This window comes from Capra hircus, chromosome 7 (assembly GCF_001704415.2).
Source record: "Capra hircus breed San Clemente chromosome 7, ASM170441v1, whole genome shotgun sequence".
NCBI classification, from domain to species: Eukaryota; Metazoa; Chordata; class Mammalia; order Artiodactyla; family Bovidae; genus Capra; species Capra hircus.
The window spans coordinates 60,119,410-60,141,597 of record NC_030814.1 but is presented as its reverse complement, the minus strand read 5'-3'; the positions used below and the strand labels follow the sequence as shown (position 1 = coordinate 60,141,597).

Below are 22,188 nucleotides of genomic sequence, written 5' to 3'. Positions count from 1 at the left end.
ATTGAGATAAGTGCTATGAAGAAGCAAGAGTTTTTAAAGGGAATTTTAAAGATCTGAGAGAGATGTTTAAAATTTATTAATTTGAATACGTTTAGAAGCAATTAACAGAATAATGACTAAAAGGATCTTTAAAAAAAAAAAAACTCTCATGACAGAAGTATGTAAATAGATGGTTCTAAAACCAGTACAGTAGCTAAACTGTATCATAAAGAAGCTAGTCTTATCTTTCCCCTCATTTATCCTCTTCAGCATGTTGCCTTTTTGTTCCTGTGCATCTCATCTCACTGGTCTAAACCAGCTATAGCTCCGACAACAGCTGTAGTTCCAACAACTGTTATTCCAACAATTGTTACTCCAACAACTGTAATCAAGGTAGAAAAAAGTAGACAAGGTCTCCTTACTATCGTTGTCTTTCAGTTCAGTTCATTCACTCAGTCGTGTCTGACTCTTTGCAAGCCCATGGACTGCAGCACGCCAGGCCTCCCTGTCCATCACCAACTCCCGGAGTTTACTCAAACTCATGTCCATTGAGTCGGTGATGCCATCCAACCATCTCATCCTCTGGCATCCCCTTCTTGTCCCGCCTTCAATCTTTCCCAGCATCAGGTTCTTTTCAAATGATTCAGCTCTTTGCATCAGGTGGCCAAAGTATTGGAGTTTCAGCTTCAACATCAGTCCTTCCAATGAACACTCAGGACTGATCTTTAGGATGGACTGGTTGGATCTCTCTGCAGTCCAAGGGACTCTCAAGAGTCTTCTCCAACACCACAGTTCAAAGGCATCAAATCTTCGGCACTCAGCTTTCTTTACAGTCCAACGCTCACATCCATAAATGACTACTGGAAAAACCATAGCCTTGACTAGACGAACAATTGTTGGCAAAGTAATGTCTCTGCTTTTTAATATGCTGTCTACATTGGTCATAACTTTCCTTCCTAGGAGCAAGTGTCTTTTAAATTTTATGGCTGCAGTCACCATTTGCAGTGATTTTGGAGCCCAAGAAAATAAAATCAGCCACTGTTTCCACTGTTTCCCCATCTATTTGCCATGACGTGATGGGACCAGATGATATGATCTTCATTTTCTGAATGTTGAGCTTTAAGCCTACTTTTTCACTCTCCTCTTTCACTTTCATCAAGAGGCTCTTTAGTTCTTCTTCACTGTCTGCCATAAGAGTGGTGTCATCTGCATATCTGAGGTTACTGATATTTCTCCCTACAATGTTGTTTCAGCTTGTGCTTCTTCCAGCCCAGTATTCCTCATGCTGTACTCTGCAGATACGTTAAATAGGCATGGTGACAGTATACAGCCTTGACATACTCATTTTCCTATTTGGAACCAGTCTGTTGTTCCATGTCCAGTTCTAACTGTTGCTTCCTGACCTGCATACAGATTTCTCAAGAGGCAAGTCAGGTGGTCTAGTATTCCCATCTCTTTCAGAATTTTTCACAGTTTATTGTGATCCATAGTCAAAGGCTTTGGCATAGTCAATAAAGCAGAAGTAGATGTTTTTCTGGAACTCTCTTGCTTTTTCAATGATCCAGCAGATGTTGGCAATTTGATCTCTGGTTCCTCTGCCTTTTCTAAAACCTGTTTGAACATCTTTATAAGAGAACAAAATCCTTCCCAGAAGCTTTTCCAGCAAACATCTCTTTATGTCTCATTGTCCAGAACTGGGTCAAATGCTTACCTCTAAATCAATCTACATCCACAGAAAATGGGATTGCCATGCTTGATTTAAACTATTCAGGGCTCATTTCCTACCACTGAGAGAGGGAGTCTCCTCCCTAAACATATTGCTGCCCTCACAATATCATGGTGAAAAAATGAAATCACTGTTTAGTAGACAATAATTGTGAAAATAAAAATCCACGGGACTCAGTGACCAGGTAAATAACTAGAGAGAAATAAGACTCAAATATCACTCTAAAGTTTTAAGCTTTGGTAACAAAGACAATCATAAGGCCAAGAACAGATAAAAAGAGAAGTGGGAAGAAAAGCCTAGCTTGTGAGATAGACGAAAATGAATTTCATTTTCTTCTCTTTCAGTTTGATGTGCAATGACACAGTCTGATAGAAATGGAGTAAAGGACCTGAGAAGAAGGCTGGCTTAGACACTGGAGTTATCCACAACGAGGTAGAATTTAAAACCATGGGAAAAGGTAGGACCGTTGGTAGAGAAAATGAAGAGAGACAAGGCCATAAAAAGTTTGGTAAATGGCTGTAGTCAGGAGATATTGAAAAGATATTGTTGCCATAAGAAGAAAAGAAGACCAAGTAATTAATTACAGACATCCAAGAACTAAGGGACTACTACAATCACATGGCAGCTGAGAAGTACAGTTTCCAAAGGAAAGTAGTGGTTGACATTGTTGAATGTTAATGGAGATGTCAATAACAACAAAATACTCTTGAACCATTTCAGGGATTGTATCTCATGTGCACTTATTGGATCCCTAACTGTCTAATCTTTGAAGGCAGGCAGGGGTCAGTGGCTAAGTAATCAAACATTTGTGGGCTAAAAGGAGGGAGCCTAGAGAGTGGCAAGACAGTGAAGAACAGGGACAGTGAGGGGGAGAAAAGGAGGATGCGCAGAGGATGGAGATCAAGACAAGGGTAAGGATCATATTTAAGAGGAGAGATGAAAATGTGAAGAGATGACGGAAGTGGGCAGAGAACATGAAATGCTGGAAGGAGGGAGGGAAATGAATTTCAAGATATCTAGTGGATGACAGCAGTAAAGGTAAAGGTCAATGGAAGTGATCCCCCAAAAAGCCACAAAAGTCAGGAAAGACAGAGACGATACAGATAAGCACTGAAATTCATGAAGGATAGCAGGAAAGAAATCTGAAAATTGGAGGCTAATAAATGGAAATGGGACACAAGGATTTGACACTGGCCAAATGGTTAAAATTAATTAGTAAAATATCCATGGGAAGAGTACAACTAGGAAAATCAGAGAACCAATAAAACATAGGGTGAGAGGGTGAAGGTCAGCAGCAGGGTGAACATTCATTTTACAAAGAGATGTATGTAACCCAGTATTTCCTAAGGAGGGTCCAATGAAGACGTCAAAGACAGGGTAGAGTGTAATCCTATCCCAGGGATCCATCAAAAGAGAACATAATTGCACTACGGCTGACAGCACACATACCTCCCTTTGTACACTATGCATAAGTTCATGAAAAAGGACTGCATATAGTGAGCATTTATAAGCCAATATAATTGAATAATTCATACATATGCATAAAAGAACTCATGGACAGTGGACACCAAAAGTGACTGAGAGAGGTGCTGTCATAAGATGAAAGCAGGTCTTAGAAAGACCACTGAAAATATGTGACTTGAAGAAAGAAGGAAGGGAAGGAGGAAGGAAAGGGAGGTAAGGAAAGATAAAGATGCCAAAGACATCAGACTCCTACCTCCCTATTTCTACATATCTTTTTATGCAAGAGCCCGACCTGCCTGCACATGGGCCAACAAAACACTGGCAGCTGAAAATGAATGTGTGTGACCCATAATAAGTGTGAATAATATTTAAATAAGAGAACAAACTGTTTCAGTGGCCATGTAACACCGAGTGGCCACATCAATTATGTCTATGTCAATTCTTTCTTCTTGATCTTGGAATAACCGCTTCCCATTTAACACCACAGAAGAGATCTCTTCATCTACAGAAATGTCTGTGGCGGTCTTATGAATTAATTAACCCAGGCAGGCAAACAAATACCCTCATGAAGCAGCAAGACTGACACCAAGAGACATATGTGGTAGAACGTAGGCACTTAACAGAAGAGAAAATGAGGAAGACAAAGGTTTGCATTGTAAAAACAAAAGTAACACTTTAACTCTGAGTTACAGTGAAAACTCAAAGTAAAAAGGACACACAATGAACACAATGATGTTATACCCCATGTCACTGATAGGTGTTTTATAAGCATTTCACAGGACTTATTGTGTATTATGTTCTTCCATATTCATTCAGTCTTAAAGGAAACCTATGATTGTTTTTAGATAACAAATGAAAAAGGTGAGGCTTAGAAAAGTGAAATCACTTGCCCACAGGTCAACAGCCAGGAAATGATAGAAACTGGACTTGAACCTAGATTTCCTGACTGTACGTACCAGCGGTCTACCTAGTTCTCCCAAATAGTCAAACATCTGGACTGAGTGAGCTATGTTTTTGCTCATCAGCAGAAAACTGGAAGGAACGATCTCTAAATAAGATTCCCAAACCATGAGACTCCATGATTCCAACATGCTCACGAGCCCTTGAAAGCCCTCTTGACGAAGAAAGAGCGGATCCAATCACTCTGTGTGTGCAGGTGTGCGTACATGTGTGCTATGTGTGTCCTCACCTGCAGGCTGAGGGCAGGTAGGAAGCTGCAGAACCAACACTTAGGACACCAGGAATAAACAATGAATATCAGACTAGACCACTGAAACGTGCCTCTGCATGGAAATATTCTTACCTTCCATCAAGTTCCTCTTTGCATAAAACGCTTATATTTTCATGGTGTGTAGGAGCCTGCTGTTGGCTTCCAAACGCTCTGGCACCACACCATGCTGTCACTGTAACTGCCCTCCAGTGAGCCATCAAAATCCCAGCTAGAACATTTTGAATACGGCAGTTTTCTTGCCACCAAAACACTAAATTGCAATATTTTATATTTATCTCTATTTAAATTTTAGTGATGCCGCAGAAATGTTAACACAGTCTTACACTAATACAATCATGGAAAAGCCTTAATAACACCACACACTGGCACAGCCTCCATATGAGTTATGGCCTGCTAAGCAGGCCCAAAGCAAGCTTGTCAAGTTGCTTAGCTCCCCTAAACCAAGGTGTGACATCAAGACGTTTCTTTTCCCCCACGAAATGTGTTTCCAGAAGCAATGGCAAAGTACACACAGAATCATCTGTTCACATTCAAAGTACAGAGAAAGTACTGGAGAGTACAGAGAAGATTTCCAAAAAGGGTCTGGGAAAAGAGATTAATAATGTTTGAATCAATTATTTTATAGCTTGAGAAACAAACAGTGAACTTCAGTAAGTTCTCAAGCCTCTAAAGTTTAATGAGGATAAAGATCTTAACTTGTGCAGGGCTGAAATCACAGCTATCAATGACAAATTTATAGATTCTTCATCTTTCCAGTAGATGCACAGGCAGTGAATTTCCTGCGTGGCTCTGGTCAATGATAGCAAGAGAGGTATGCTCTGGAGTCCACAAGACAAGCAGGGCTTAAAGATGGGGCAGGTGAGCAGGAAGGGAAACAAAGGCCTGCAGTGCTCCCAGCCTCTCACCTGCAACAATTCTTCTGGCTTTCCTAACTTTGCCTGACCCCGTATGCAAGACAGGAAAAAAGACACAGATGTGTATACCAGACTTTTGGACTCAGAGGGAGAGGGAGAGGGTGGGATGATTTGGGAGAATGGGAATTCTAACATGTATACTGTCATGTAAGAATTGAATCGCCAGTCCATGTCTGACGTAGGGTGCAGCTTGCTTGGGGCTGGTGCATGGGGATGACCCAGAGAGATGTTGTGGGGAGCGAGGTGGGAGGGGGGTTCATGTTTGGGAACGCATGTGAGAGTTGAAGATTTTAAAATTTAAAAAAAAAAAAAGATAGCTAGTCTTTTAGAATTAGAGAGTATCAGACTGAGATTTTGATTAAATAAAGATAATCGTAGATGAAAGGCAAAGGAAATCTTTTCAAAACAAAGAGTCCAATGGTAATGTTCAAAATAGTCCTTCTACATTATCACAATCCTGGCAAGCAAGCAAAGGTAATCCTTAATAGGCACCACACATATCCTGACAGCAAGAATTTGAATAATGGTTCCTGTTGTAGAAGAACAAATGGTCCTAGGAACAGACTTTCAAAAATTGAACAAACTGTAGCTCCAATGGACCAACTGCAGCTTGAAGACATTTTGACTTTTTAGGGCGAGTATAATGATATGGTGCGCCTATCTCTTTCTGCATCTACCCTTTGGAGATGCTCATTCCTCTCACTTGATCAGTCTTCGAGCATAAGCCAGACTAACTGAAATTTAAACAACTCTAAACCCAGAGATGTGATAACCTGGTGGCATGTTGACTGGTTTCAGGCAACTACAGGAAGGCAAATCTCCCCAGAAGGCCCTCCTTGGTCAGGTTCATAATTTATTCATCACCAGATGAAGCTTCTCTGCTAAAAGGATCAACACTTGGAGTTCACTCCCCTTCCGCCCAACTACTTATGGTTGGTGTAACTTCTAATTAGCTTTGACTAAAACAGAGAATGTGACCTAAAATATGTTATGAAATGTCCATACATATAAGATGAGGGGGAAGAGAGTCACAAATGGTGACAACAAGGGTGAAAATTCTTATCTAGTTAGAATACAGGCAGAATCAAATTCTTACGCTAGTTTCAGTGAGATTACACTAAGCTGTGGATAGAGATGTGCATGAGTTCAAACGTATCTTCCTCCAGGCCAGTCATGCCAAGAGTAAAGCTAGACTTCACTTGAACGGTCCAAAGGATCCTGGCCAATGCAACGACCATCCATGCTGCTCACCTGGAAAAGGCAGCCCCCAGCACAAACGCCGCATACTCCTTCACCAGGGGTTCTGTACTGTTGAGCCCGTTGATCACCACCTGAAGGCCACCAAAGGAAAGCAGGTCCTGTGCATTATCCATCTGGAACAGAGGCACTACTTAGTATAGTATAGACATCAAGGTAAGAATTTCTTTTGGTAACTATTCAAGAACAAACTAAAAAAGTTAAGTAAAATGTATTGGTGGCCTTTCTGACTAATTAGGAAAGGGTCTGTAAGAACCAACTAAATTTTAAAACAATCTTACATTTGAGAATTCCCAATTCATCTACCAGAGAAGGCAATGGCACCCCACTCCAGTACTCCTGCCTGGAAAATCCCATGGATGGAGGAGCCTGGTAGGCTGCAGTCCATAGGATCGAGAAGGGTCGGACACGACTGAGTGACTTAACTTTCACTTTTCACTTTCATGCATTGGAGAAGGAAATGGCAACCCACTCCAGTGTTCTTGCCTGGAGAATCCCAGGGATGGGGGAGCCTGGTGGGCTGCTGTCTATGGGGTCGCACAGAGTTGGACACAACTGAAGCAACTTAGCAGTAGCAATTCATCTACCATGATTTATGAGCACCTGCGTGAGAATTGGCAAAAATGGCACCTAGCAATTGCTTATGCCAAACATGTCCTAGAAAATTCTAATACCATAATGAGTCACAAGCTTACCTGTAAATGTATAAGCTGTTAACGCCAAGATCTGGCGTCATCGGCACTAGTAAATGACACTATGCTTCCTGGTGATGTCCAGTCTCAGTGGGGGCAGTGGAGGCAGCAGACACTTTAAAATGCGGCTTTTTAATTAGAAATCAGGGACTATAAAAGGAACCTTGTTGCAGGTGGAGGGCTGGAAAAACGCTAGGAGAAGAATAACAATAGTATGCTTCTCTTCCCACTTACTCACTTTATAGTCTAAGGTTGAATGAATCTGAGGACACTTTGTGATAAATCTGCATAAAAGTCTCTCTCAAAAGCTTTAGCCTAGGCCTGTGCTAACTCACTAGTGGCTATTACTGGACAGTGTAGAACATTTCCATCATCCTATAAAGTTCTATTGGGCCACACTGGTCTAGGCTATACTTAATGTCCAAAGCTCCAAAATTCAGACTCTCATTTCCCAAGCTTCACTTGCATCCTGGAAGAAGAAGGCTCAACTTCTTCAGAAAGGTCACTGGACCTTTTTCCCCATGCAGCAGCTACAGTCTCCCTTGGAAATATCTTTGTTGGTACAAAAGCTGCCTCTTGTCTACATGCTCATTCCACTCTACAAATCATTAGGAAGAGGCAGGAAGCCTAACAGCAATGGGACTCCTACCCACATTTCTCCTCCATATTCCACTAAGCCCTTTCTTACCTGACTCTCTTCTTTCAAACTGGAAGATGGCTCTACCAGAGAAATCCAGTTTGAAGGGCTGTATTTGACTATGACTATGTTTTGGTAGGCCTAGCCTATTTGTAACCCCTTAGAAGATCATTCTTCTCAAACACAAGAGCAGGGGTTTCTGTCTTTCTGTCCACTGGTATAGGTCCAAGGATTACAATAGTCTAAGCATATAGCTAAGTGCTCAATACACAGTCATTAAATCAATGAATGAAAAGAAAGTGAAGTTGCTCAGTCGTGTCTGACTCTTGCAACCCCATGGACTGTAGCCTACCAGCCTCCTCCATCATGGGATTTTCCAGGCAAGAATACTGGAGTGGGTTGCCATGTCCTCCTCCAGGGGATCTTCTCGACCCACGGATTGAATCCAGGTCTCCTGCATTGTAGGCTTTACCGTCTGAGCCACCACAGGGAAGTCCAATCAATGAATAAATTTGATCAAAAAAAAAAAGGTCACTGAAATAAACTCCACTGTGAGTAAAAAAGGCAGTCTGGGCTATCCGTGCCAATAAAATGAATGGGTTGCTTGTACCACAGACCTAAAAAGATGGCCAATCCAGGGCCATGAAGTAAGCACGGAGTCTGCTCTGTCTTAAGGGCCCCAGGCCAGGGTTGGCATTTGTCTGCCCTAATCTGTCCTTGTGACGGGGAATGATTATTGGACCATAGCCTAGCGAACTAGGGAGACTTAGTGGGGGGTGCTTTGTGACATAAGCACAAATAAATACTGAGTTTTCCTTCCTTACATACTCTGATTTTAAAATGTAAGAATTCACTACCTTCTCCTTTGGTCTTCCTTCTTCCAGGTTTTCCAAATACAAAACCCTGGCTCAGAGAGCCCTGTAATTCCATGCCTGAGATGGCTACTTATCAAGGTTGGTATGAGTTCCTAGCACAGCAAACCAATGCAGCCCAGAGTCACAGAGGTTCTATTATAGATTCAGTTTATCTTCACTACTATAAAGATAATCCAGGGTATTATAAAGGCTGACATTTACATAAGCTCTTCAGCCTTTTCAAGATGTTTTCTCATTTGTTATTTTATGGTAGATAAAGTAGGAAAGAGTCACTCTGCCTACTGCACACACAAGCTCCAAAATCTGGGCCCTGCCCAGTATCACACAGCAGAAGGCATGACGAGGGCCAGGGTCTGGGGCCAGAACTTTTCCCAGGCTGCTCTCAGGACTGGGTGGGACAGAAAGAAAGGAGTTTAAGGTAGGAGGAGGGAGTGCATAATGAAGGGGGCAGTAGGGAACTGTGCCAACACTCAGGAGGAAAAGAGAAACAGAAAACTGACAGGACAATGAGAGAACACAGAAAATAAAGAAAGGGAGAAATGATGGTAAATAATTGAGGAGTCACATGAGGGAAGGCAAATACACTGCCACTGGGTGAATGGGGCAGACAGTGGCTGCTCCTTATAAACAATTCACATGCTATTTCCACACACATGATTTTGCTTTTCACAAATCTTGTTTAATAGTTCAAACATGGCTGTGAGGAAATCCTTGGGCAGAGCCAGTTTGGGTCCTTGAAGCCCATGACTCCTCAAAACATCCTATCAGCAGTCTAGAATAAAAGCAGATAAGTAAGTTTCCTGTAAGAAGAGTCTTATCTCCCTCAAATCTAGCACTACATCACCCTAACTGCGCATCACAGCTGGAACTTGAGGCCGAGCTACGTCTTCTTCAATATCCCTATGAAATAACAACTTAACACTACTGCATGGGAGCCTGACATACCAGCCCACCACCTTATCTATATTTCCACTCCAAAGACCAATGATCTAGAATACTTAAGACTCTCCTGCCAACAGATCAAGTTTGGTCTCCACCAGGGGACTAGTTTCTGGACTGATAAATAGGATAAGTTTGGTGATGTCCAGGAAATTCTTAATCCCTCTCAGTGACTCATGAAAGCACGATGAGATGTCACCCTAGTGATGATACTGCAGGATGACCAAAGAACCTGCAAGGGAAATAAAATTTATTAGGGCCCTGCTACCCTCTTACTCAATCTCCTCTGGGTAAGATAAGCTCTCATAAAAGGTCATTTTGGCCTTTTATGCTGCAGCTAAAAGAAGAGCCTACAGAAACCTGACACCTAAAGACCCATCGAAGTATCTTAAGATGAGAAAAAATAAAAGCTGTCAACATCAGAGCAGGACTGAGTTGGCCAATAACCCCTAGGATCCTTATTCCTTTAAATATCTGTAACAGAAAAGCTGTTGGACTTTTTGGGTTTTTTTACCCTGGAGAGAAAGACTGGAAAGAGGAAAGAGAACCCAGGTCCATTTTCTTCTCTAAAAGGATCACAGACCTGCTATTTGAGGCCTGAGAAAGAATTATGAGCAGAGAGAGATGAAGAGACCATCCCATAATTCCTGCAGATACAGTACACACTCATCCTCTCTCAACACAAAGGCTGGCAAAATCCTAAAGAATGTCTTTTAGCTTAGTTTATAGAGAACAAGGACGCTGTCATGCGTGGGAGGATGCTGAAGATCTGTATCTTGATGAAGATCTCAAGCAAGCCTTTGATGATGATTACACAGCCCTCCCAGGCCACCATCACCCCTAGTTTGGATTACTGCAAAAGCCTCCTATCTGGTTTTTCTGCCTCTACCCATGCCCTCAGCCTACAGTCTACCTCTCAACACAGCAGCCAGACTTTCTTTAAAATAAAGTCAGATCAAATGCTTCTGCAACATTCTTCCAACACTGTCCAATTCCATTCTTTTCTATGGCCCACAAAGTGCTCCATGATCTCCCTCCCATTATCTCTCTGCGCTTCATCTACTTCTCTCAGTTCCTGCCACATAGTTGTTCCCCAAACACGCTAGACATGCTCCCACCTTAGGGCTATGGTACCTGCTGTTGCTCCTAACTGAGACCTTCCTTCCCAATACTGCCAATCCTTATCCTGCTCTATTTTTTTATTTTTCAGTAGTATCTATCTCCTTCAAACATATTATTTATAATTTACTTGTGAGGTATGTTTATTGTCTATCTGCCTCTTCTAGAAGGTAAGCTCCAATTTCATTCACAAATGTATTTTAAGTGCCTGGAACAGTGCCTGGAACTTAACAGGCATGCAATAAATTAATTCATTCAATAAGTGAATGACTTCTCTTGGCTCCTTCTGCTTAGATCCATTTATTCTCTCTTAGGCTTCATTCAGGTGGTACCAGTATTCCGTGAGAGGCAGAGTATCCAAAACACTAAGAGCACAGAGTTTAGGGTCACACAGACCTTGTTACAAATCCCAGCTCTACACTAACTGCGTGACTTTGAGCAATCACAAACATGGCCTGTGCTTTATTTGCCTCAGTTACAAAATGGGATTAACAGCAGTGCCTACTCCAAAGGCAGGTATGGAAGTCCATGAATTAATGTGTACAAGGCACTTGACTACATGCCGAGTACATGATAATGCTCAATAAACATTAACTGTTACAATTATGGCACAAATCAGATCAGTCATTTCCCTGCTCCAAACTCTCCAATGGTTCTTAGGATCAAGGATAAAATTATGAAAAGCATGATTTTCTCAAGCCCACCTGTCTGATCCCCTAAACTTTTCACTTTTATCTATGCCACTCACCCACTGGTCTCTGTGCTCCAGTCACTCCAGTCTACCAGGTCCTTGATCTCACCAAGCTCTTCTCTAACTCAGAATTTCCCCACATGCTGTTTCCACTGCCTGAAACACTCCAATACAATGGGGCAAACTTTTCCTAAAGGGCCTGATAGTAAACATTTTTGGCTTCATCAGCCATAATGGTTTATGTCATAACCACTCGACTCTGCCACTGTAGTATTAAAATAGTCAAGACAATAAAACAATACATACACAAAGAGATGTGACTGTGTTCCAATAAAACTTTGTTCACAAAAGTGGGTCAGAGTTTGCCACCCCAAGCTCTAATCTCCCCTCTTTGTCTACTCAACCCCTAATAATCATTTAATGCTTAGCCTAAATGTCACAATCTCAGAGAAGCCTTCCCCAGTATCCCTGACTAGACTAAGTTCCCCCATTATATACTCATCCTTACCACAATCTTAAATTATCTCATTATTAAACTGTTAATTGGCTCATTATTCAATTGTTCACTATTTAATTGTGCCCTCTTCCAGACTATAAGCTACATGGAACAAGTATCACATCTATTTTACCTCTGCTGTGTCCTCAGTGTTGAAAAATTAAAAGAAGTAACACTTCGAATGAAATAGAGCTTGGTTCTGGTCTCTAAGAAAGTATCTTATACAACAGATAATGGCCTAGATTAAAAATCCTCTATGCCTTGATAGAGAAGTAAAGATGATGACAATATTTTCTTAGGGCCTTGGCCAGAGGGGTTTATTTTTGGAGCTGTTAGTTAAAAGTCAGACCAACAGACAATGAAATACAATACCTGATGGACATAATATTCAAGATCAAATAGTGCAGCAATCTTCTCTTCCAGGCTGGAGCTAGAACTATTGAACTTGTTGATCAATCGTACCATGATCTGCATGTCTGTCTCAATGACAACATTCAGCTCCTCAAAGTCCTTCTTCAGCTCCTCAATTGGACGGAAGAGCCGCTTAACTTTGGCCTGCCTTTCCTAGAAGAGCAGCAAAGAGATGATTAATCATCAACTGTAGACATCTCCCCAATCAGCCTGTGGTCTGCCATGGATGCCCATCCTCAAAGAACTGCTGCTCCAGGGCACAACCTTCTTTAATCTACACTATCAAAATCTGTACTTTCCAGGATGCCCAGAGAGAGAGCCCTCAGAATCTACACATATCCTCTGCCACAAGAACACATTCAAGATTTTCCAAGGTCCATTTATCTCAGCCTGCCTTCCAATGCTCAGGAAGAATGAAAAGTCTCCTTGTAATCAATGAGGTCAGGGTAAACAATTTCAGCTCACCTTCAACCCCTAATCTCACATGGAAAAGCCAAGATCTAAGGTGGAATAATCCATACCTTGGTTCTCTTTCTTCTATGATTAAAGAATATCTTTGCTTTACCCTACCCATCCAGCAACATTTTAGGGAAACCCAGATACAGGAAACTGTCGGTAAAGAGCTGTCAGAGTGGGAGCAATTTGCTGTTGAAAATTAAATCTCTGTCATTACTGTCAATCTAACTACAGGTGTACAATTTGCTCAACTGTTTGAAGTGGCTAAATTACTGTATGTACTATACTCAAGTCTCAAACAATTTTTGCTCAGTCCCTCTCCACCCCACACACATATAAAGATTTTTAAAATGAAGTTATGTTGGAGGTGAATAAAAGACTTTAATTAGATATTTTATACATGTGACACTTTCTGTTTTCTTCCCAATTTCAGAGGATAGTACTTATAAAGAGAGTCTGAAAGGTCACAGTGGCTTATGTCTCCATCTTCTGAGAATAATTAAAAGGCACGAATATTTATAAAAAGCAGGATGATGAGCAGCTGTCAGCTCCAAATTGCTCATCTATTACCTATGGGTTTTCTCCCCAGTGACAAGCACTCCATAGGAACACCAAACAAAGAAATGAATCAGTCTCTCTTAAAAAAGACCATTCCTAGCAGGGCAATCACATCTATGGGATGCTATATTCTTCTCCTTTAGTGAAATGCTCTCCTTCCACCCTGCTAGAGGACTCTGGTGGCCACCAAAGGCCATGTAAAAAGGTCAAGGAAAGCTGAGGGTTGACAGACAAGTGAGCAGGATAAGAAACTAGTTATCTTTGCCTCATGCCTGGCCCCCAGAAAGGCCTTTAACAAAATTTCTAATTTTGCAATTATTACTACTCAATTATTATTACTCAAAGGAAATTACAAAAATAGTAGAGAGTACTATATGCCCTTCATTCAGCTTCCTCCAATGGTAACATCTTACATAACAATACAATGTCAAAACCAAGAAAGTGACATAGGTGCAATACTATTAACTAGACCACAAGTCTCATTTTGATTCCACCAGCTTTTACATGTACACATTAGCATGCACGTGTGTGTGCCATTCTAGACAGTGTTATCTAACATGAAGATTCATGTAGCCACCAGAACAATCACGTTACAGAACTGTTCCATCACCATCAAATGGCTCTACAGTGCTCCTCTACATCTGCACTGTATCCTCTCAACCCTCTATCCCTGTGCCTGGGTAACTCTAATTTGTTCTCCATCTCTTTAATTCTAGCATTTGGAGACTGCTATACAAATAAAGTCTATAACTTTTAGAGACTGCCTTTTTACTGAACTTAATGCACTTGAGATGCATTAACTCATTATCCAATTTACTATAAACGGTTTATTTATTTTTAATGTTGAGTAGTATTCCATTGCACAGATGTACAGTTTAACCATTTACGTGTTGAAGAATGTCTGTTTCTAGGTTTGGAGTATTATGAATAAAACTGCATGAACATTTGTATAAAGATTTTCTTAAAAATAAATATGTTCTTCTTTCTCTAGGATAAATGCCCAAGAGTGTAACTACTGGGTATTTTCCAGAGTAGCTGCACCATTTTATATTCCCACCAATGAAAGACCCAGTTTCTCCACATCTTCAATAGTATTTAGTATTATCATTTTTATTTTAGGCATTCTAATAGATGTATAGTGATACCTTGTGGTGGATTTAATTTGCATATCTATAACAGCTGATGATATTAGATTTTTTTCATGTGATTATTTGCTATCCATATATTCTCTTTGTGAAATGTTTGTTCAGGTCCTCTTCCCATTTTCAAACTGACTGTTGGTTTTTACTGTTGAGTCTTGAGTGTTCTTTACATGTTCTAGATAGATCCAAGTCTTTTAACAGACAGTCCTTGCTTTGCACAGATCTCATAGGCACCACTTTCGAATACCACAGTTTACATAATACTAGTCTCCCAACATGACTCAAATTTCAGTTGCCATCATATATTTAACTGCATTAAGTACCAAATTTGCTGCTAGCTCTTCAGTTCATAAATCACTATGTAAATTATATAAATACCAATCACGAACAGTTGCTGATCACATAATTAATTTTAAAATCTGTCAGTGAATGGCCACTGTTCACCCATTATTCAATTCATATACAGATGTCAAGTGTGTGGCAGTATGGCTTCCTCAGGATAAAACCATGAAACACTTCATAAAAATGGATAATGAAAAGGTAGAACTGACAACAAAGTTGAAAGCACAGCAAAGGAAAAAGAAAGTGGTAACTTTGGCAGTTGAACTATATATTAAACATGTATGGGATTATAGATGATGTCATAATTTTTGGTGCAACTATCAAACATAATTTTAAAAATTTGAGAAAAGGGTGGTCTATTATATTTTCCTTTACTTTTATGCACTCACAGCTCTTTCTTCCCTATGATCCATGTTTCCTTCTGTTATTATTTCCCTTCTATTTGAAGAATATTCTTCAGTCATTCTTTTAGGTAGGTCTGCTGGTGATAAATTCTTTTAACTTTCTTCTGTGTGAGAGTGTCGTGATTTCCTCCCTTCCACTCCTGAAGGGTATTTTCACTGGCTATCGAATTCTGAGTGAACAGTTCACTTTTTCAACATTTGAAAAACATGCCACATATTTTTGACCTCTGTGATCTCACATGAAAAAGATGTTATCATTCAAACATTATTCCCTATTGCTAGTATGTGGTTTCTATCTTGCTGCTTTCAAACTGTTTTTCTGTCTTTAGTTTTCAGGTTGACTGTGATGCATCAAGTGTTGATTTCTTTGAATTTATCCAATTTAGAATTCACTCAGCTTCATGAACCTGTAGGTTTATGACTTTCCCCAATTGGGAGAGTTTTCCATCTCTATTTCTTTGACTATTTTCTCAGACCCATATTATTTCTCCTCTCTTTCTGAGACTCTGTTACACAAATCCTGGATTTTCTGTTACAGTCAGTCCTACAGGTCCTTAAGTCACTATTTTTTTTTTCAATCTATTTTCTGTTATTTAGATTAACTTTTATCTGCCTTTAAATTACTATTAAGCCTATGCAGTGATTTTTTTTCCTAACTTTCAGTTGCATTTTTCAGCTCTAAAATGCCATTCTGTTCTTTATATCTTCTATTTCTTTGCTGAGGTTATCATTTGTTTCAAGAGTATACATAATTGCTTGAAGCATTTTTATAACTGCCTTAAAATTCTTATTAGATAATACCAACTTACAGGTCATATCACTGCTGGCATCAGTTAACTGTCTTTCCTAAGTCAAGTTTTTATTTTCCTGGTTCTTGGTATCATGAAATACAATTTAGGTAACCTGGGCATTTTGAGTATTATAAGATTCTGAATTCTACTGAATCTTCCTTTTCAGTAGGCAGTCACACTGTTTAAGTTTACTATCTTGGTTCTCGTCTTCCTGCGAGGTTGTGAACCCAAGCCAATTTAGTTTTCAGAGAATTTGCAGTGTTATTTTGGTCTCCTTGCTGTGTGTGCCCCCTGGAGCTAATCTAAAATCCTGGGCAGTATTCCACACTGTATTTCCATTCTTAAATCTGCTGTTATGTCTGGTCTGTTCCTCTTGTGGATCACTAAGGAGCATTCCTAGAACTTCATTTGCAAAATTCCTTTCTCCATGTTCCTTCCCTCCAAAATCCTACTACCACTCTCCAGTAAGGAGAAGGAAGAACATCATTTGCCCCTGCTGCACACTCAACACTGGGGGTGGAAGTCATTCCTTGGCCTCTACTGACATCACCCTGGTGGGGTAACTAAAGCACTGCCTTATCACTGCTGATCTAGGGGTAGGAGTTCAGGTTCCTCATTTATCCCCATTAACACTACCCTAGAGTGGAAAGCAGAATGCTGATTTATACTGCCTTGTTCCCTCCAGATGGAGGTTAGAAATATAGACTCTCCACTGACCACACCCTCTGCCATCGCTGCAGCTAAAGCAAGTGGAAAACTACCTTGATGCATCCATCAGGGGACAGACATTCAGGTTCCCTTTTTGGCCTCTGCTGACACGACCTCAACAGGAAAAAGCAGACTGCTACACCCCTGTGAGGGGTGAAAATCAGGCTCCACACATGGACTCTGCTGGTACCACAGTAGTGGGAGAAGAAAATAGTCTTCTTTCACTGAGGAGAACGTAGAAATCCAAGCTCTCTGCTCAACACCACATTGGCTGAGATAGGAGAGCACTGCCTCACACCATCTACTGCTACCAGAGGGGGAACAAGTTCAGGCTCCCCACTCAGCTTCTGCTGATACCACTCTGGTGGAGGCAAGAGTATAGCTTTGCTCTACCACACAAACTGGAAATGGAAATCCAAATTCTACATTTAACTTCCACTGGCACTAAGGAAGGGGGAGAGATTTCCATGGTCTTTGGCTAAAAGAGAATAGGTATTGTGAAAAAGATTTTTATTAGGCTGCCCTATTCCTGGTTCTTTCTTATAGAGAGGAGGACTTTCTTAGGGCCTTTTTTCTATCTGTACCTGTTGGCATTTCCATGATATGGGCTTCTCCAGGATCCACTTTGGGATATTTAGAGAGCAAAAAGACAGCCAAGAAACTCACTCCCATGTCATCCCTCAAATTCCAAGGTCCCTACCTAATCCACCTTCTTCTTTTCACCTTTATCATATTTTTATATTTGCTTTTAGTATTTTGAAAGCCTTTGGCTGTGTGGATCACAACAAACTGTAGAAAATTCTTCAAGAGATGGGAATACCAGACCACCTTACCTGCCTCTTGAGAAACCTGTATGCCAGTCAAGAAGCAATAGTTAGAAATGGTCATGGAACAACGAACTCATTGAAAACTGGGAAAGGAGTACGTCAAGGCTGTATATTGTTCCCTTGCTTATTTAACTTACACACAAAGTATATCATGCAAAATGCCAGGCTGGACGAAGCTCAAGCTAGAATCAAGACTGCTAGGAGAAATATCAATAATCTCAGATATGCAGATGACATCACCTTAATAGCAGAAAGCAAAGAGGAACTAAAGAGCCTCTGGATGAAGGTAAAAGAGGAAAGTGAAAAAGCTGGCTTAAAACTCAGCATTCAAAAAAAGAAGTTTACAGCATCCGGTCCCATCACTTCATGGAAAACAGATGGAGAAACAATGGAAACAGTCACAGACTTTATTTTCTTGGGCTCCAAAATCACTGCAGATGGTGACTGCAGTCATGAAATTAAAAGAATGTGCTCCTTGGAAGAAAGGCTATGACCAACCTAGACATCGTGTTAAAAAGTAGAAACATCACTTTGCCGACAAAGGTCCGTCTAGTCAAAGCTATGGTTTTTCCAACAGTCAGGTATGGATGTGAGCTGCTACTGCTGCTGCTGAGTTGCTTCAGTAGTGTCCGACTCTGTGTGACCCCACAGACAGCAGCCCACCAGGCTCCCCGTCCCTGGGATTCTCCAGGCAAGAACACTGGAGTGGGTTGCCATTTCCTTCTCCAATGCATGAAAGTGAAAAGAGAAAGTGAAGTTGCTCAGTCGTGTCTGACTCTTAGCAACCCCATGGACTGTAGCCTACCAGGCTCCTCCATCCATGGGATTTTCCAGGCAAGAGTACTGGAGTGGGGTGCCATCGCCTTCTCCATGGATGTGAGAGTTGGACCACTAAGAAGGCTGAATGCCAAAGAATTGATGCTTTTGAACTGTGATGTTGGAGGGAGACTCTTTAGAGTCCCTTGGACAGCCAGGAGACCAAACCAGTCAATCCTAAAGGAAATCAATCCTGAATGAATATTCATTGGACGGACTGATGCTGAAGATGAAGCTACACTAGTTTGGCCACCTGATGTGAAGAACTGAATCACTGGAAAAGACCCTGAAGCTGGGAAAGATTGAGGCCAGGAGGAGAAGGGGGCAACAAAGGATGAGATGGCTCAATGGCATCACCAACTCAATGGGCATGAGTCTGAGCAAACTTCAGGAGACAGTGAAGGACAGGGAAGTCTGGCACCGTGCAGTCCATGGGGTCAGACATGACTTACAGACTGAACAACAAACAACAGCAGCAGGAAGAATAGGAAGAAATGAGTCTATTTAATCTTGCCCAGACTCAAAAGTTTAAGATGGCCATATTTTTAAATGGAACAATTTACAGGATACAGCTGAACAACAGTTGACATGATAAAACATAAAGCATCAAGCAATCTGTATGGTAATAAGGGGATAAAGAGATCAGATTCAACAACAATGACCCAAATCTATTGGGTGACACAGAGCTTTTCCATAAAGCAAGGGACTCTGGGAAGGACTGATTCACTTAAATCTAATAAGTTACCAATGGATATAATGGAATTGATGCCCTCCCCACTCCCCCCAAAAAATTCATTCAATTGGTAAGATATGACAATATCTCACAGAATTGTCCTTATAAATAGTAAAAGCACATCCTGCACTTGCAAGTAACCATGTAAATATTTTGTTTAAAGACTGATAAAAAGTATGATGGTATCTGCAGCCAGGAGCTGGAGACATGTAAGAAACTCCCCAACCTACTTCAAGTTGATTTATTTGCCAGTCCCAGTACACTGGCAGGTGGCAGAGTCAGTCCAGGAAAGATACAAATGAAAGTGAAAAAAAGACCCCAGGACTCAGTACCTCGGTGAAGAAGCTAACAACCTAAGCACCACAGAAGTAAAGAAAGAGCATGGCAGGCATAGGTCAGAAGTGGCAGCCGACACCAATCAGATGGAACAGGGGTGTCACATTTTGCTGCCATTATTGGGGTCTCCTCTTGCAGAGAGAGATAATTATTTTTAATTGCAAAAAACAGCAACTGAAAAATAATCTCTTGCTTTTACACTTAAAAAATATTTTTATAATATTCACACTTTTCTATACTAATTGAATTATGAGATAAGAATACCACTAAAGAGAGCAAAGAGAAGAGACAGGGGTGCAGTAGGTCTTCCAACCACAGAGAAAAACATGGGACAAGGGCTGATTTTTATGTTCCCATCTGCGCCACGTGGAGCTCCCGGTGAGAAAATAAGTGGGAATGAGCCCAAGCCCTGGTCACAGGAATACCAATCTCTGCTCCAAGCGCCTAGGAATGCACTGCTCTCCTTTGCTGGCCTCAACTTCACCAGGTAGGGGATTTGCTTCCCCTCACACCTCTCCATGCCTGCAGTTAATACACACCTGCAGTGGGATATAATTTTATGCATCACCTTCCTTCACCACTACTGCTGCCATTCTGCTACTCACCTTCTCTTATCATGTGCACTCTTCATATTGAGATACAACTTTGGTAAGATGAGTAAAGACATGGAGGCTTGGCTTGTATATTAACACTTCCTCCTGAGGTACACACACACACACACACACGCACACACACGCACACACACGCACACACACGCACACGCACACACACAGGTCCATCTGTCTCAGAAATACTTAGTTCTGAAGGATCTAAAGCTTCCTTCACTAACACACAGACTATCAAGAATCTGGTGTTGCCTCTCTAAGATACTGCCAGAATTCTGGGATGAGGGCAGAGATAAGAAAAGGAGAGAGAATTGTGAAGAGGAGGAGGAGGAGGGAGAACATAAAAAGGTCTGCAAGGCGGTCACTGGAGGAAGTTCTTTCAAGGACAGGACTCAAGCAGAAATGTTAAGGACTGATTTGTAACATTCTCTGGCTACTACATGACCTCATGATCCATCTAAGAATAAGACTTTGTTCTGATTGGTCAAGATCCATGAACCATCCCAGACATTAGGGACATAGCCAAGGGGCTACGACTCTGCCTCTTTCTCCTTCTCATTCCCTAATAGCTTGTACATAAATTTAAGAGTTGGAGGAAACCTCAGCCATCTTGTCCCAGCCCCATATTGTACATTTAAGGGATCTGAGGTCTGGAAAAGGTTTGCTGCATGTTCAAAGGACAAGGACTTGGGCTTCTTCCTTCCTGGTCTAGGTCCCATCCTTTACACTTGTGTCTAACCTAAGCGTAAGTGAGAAGATGTGAGTTCTAATCTCTGTTCCCCTAATTGATGTTTGTGGTAACACAGAGTATGGCTATCTATGCTCTGTGCTTCAGTTTTCCCAAATATGTAATGGGAAGCTGAATCCTAATGAAACAATGACAGAAATGCTCCCAGAAATTTATTAATAGTTCACAAAGGGTTACTTATTTGGCATTAACTTTTCCTTAAATTATTTTGCAATATTATTGTTATTATTACCCATGTTTATTGCTAAAGCTTTAGGAAACAGTGATTCCCTTTCATGTCATTTTGCAGGATGGTATGAACTCACTATAAGCAATATTACTAACCTGGTCTTCCTTTGAATTTTCCATCTCTGCCCCCTCCTTGAATTTTGCCAGTGCGTTCTTGAGGTCCTGAGATGTATAGGTATTGGTGTTGATGTTCAGCCTGTCCAAAGAGAAGTTGAGAGTCATGAGGCGGGTACCATCTTTCCCAAGAAAGAACATCCTCTGATGGCTGGCACTCCAAGGCTAGCTAAGCCAGGCTAACTCACAGGACACTATCCACCTTTGCCGTGGGTCAGCCAGAAGTCTAACCCTGATGATCTCACCTTGAAGCTAGAGGAGGAAAGAGCTAAAGATGGGGTCACTTCATAAAAGAGGAGAAAATGGCATGGGGCAGACAGAAGCCCACTGTGGACAGAGCTCTCAGCCAGTTACTCAGGCAGAAGCAAGTCTGGAGTGTCTGTGCAATGCTGCTCTCTCAGCAGGTGCCAGAGTAAGACCTCCTGGGGGACGATGGGGCACAGACAGAGGACATAACATGTACCCTATATATAATCTTCTCCCTCCCAAGTATGTGTCTAACCTGATTTGACAAGCCAATCTATCTTTACAAAAACAGGCTGAATAAATTCATACCTTTAAGACAAACCCGAGCACAGACTATGTGCAGGTAGTATGAGTCAGTCTGAAAAAGGAATGGGTTTGAGATATGAAGAACTAAAACCAAGGCCAGCCACCCTCTGCAGCCAGCCTCCAAGGAGAGGGAAGAAAGGAACCAAGGTGGACATAATGTCAGGAAGCTGGCAGGGACTAGAGCGGTATCTTCAGAAACAGTCCTGGAGCTGATCCAAGCCACAATTCATCTTGACTGGAGAGAAGGCATTTGTGGGGCAGCGGGGTGGAAGGCCGGTTTTGCCACCAGCACTCATTTCAGTTCAGTGAACAGAGGTAAGGAACAATGATACATACAGACAAAGGGAAGTGTAGAATGTGGACTGTGCATGGCAAGACTGTCCGGCTGGCAGTGTGG

At 41.4% G+C, this 22,188-nt stretch overlaps 1 protein-coding gene across 4 annotated transcripts in view; it reads right to left on the bottom strand.

Moving 5' to 3' along the window:
- SIL1 (SIL1 nucleotide exchange factor) overlaps window positions 1-22,188 on the bottom strand; it is a 261,032-nt gene that overhangs the window by 91,608 nt on the left and 147,236 nt on the right. For all 4 annotated transcript variants that reach the window (XM_018050321.1, XM_018050320.1, XM_005683002.3 and 1 more), the window contains exons 5-7: window positions 21,222-21,321; window positions 12,393-12,584; window positions 6,566-6,687 (exon numbers count right to left, since the gene is read on the bottom strand). In XM_018050321.1, the coding sequence (XP_017905810.1) occupies window positions 6,566-6,687; window positions 12,393-12,584; window positions 21,222-21,321 (414 nt within the window). The remainder of the gene's footprint in view (window positions 1-6,565; window positions 6,688-12,392; window positions 12,585-21,221; window positions 21,322-22,188) is intronic.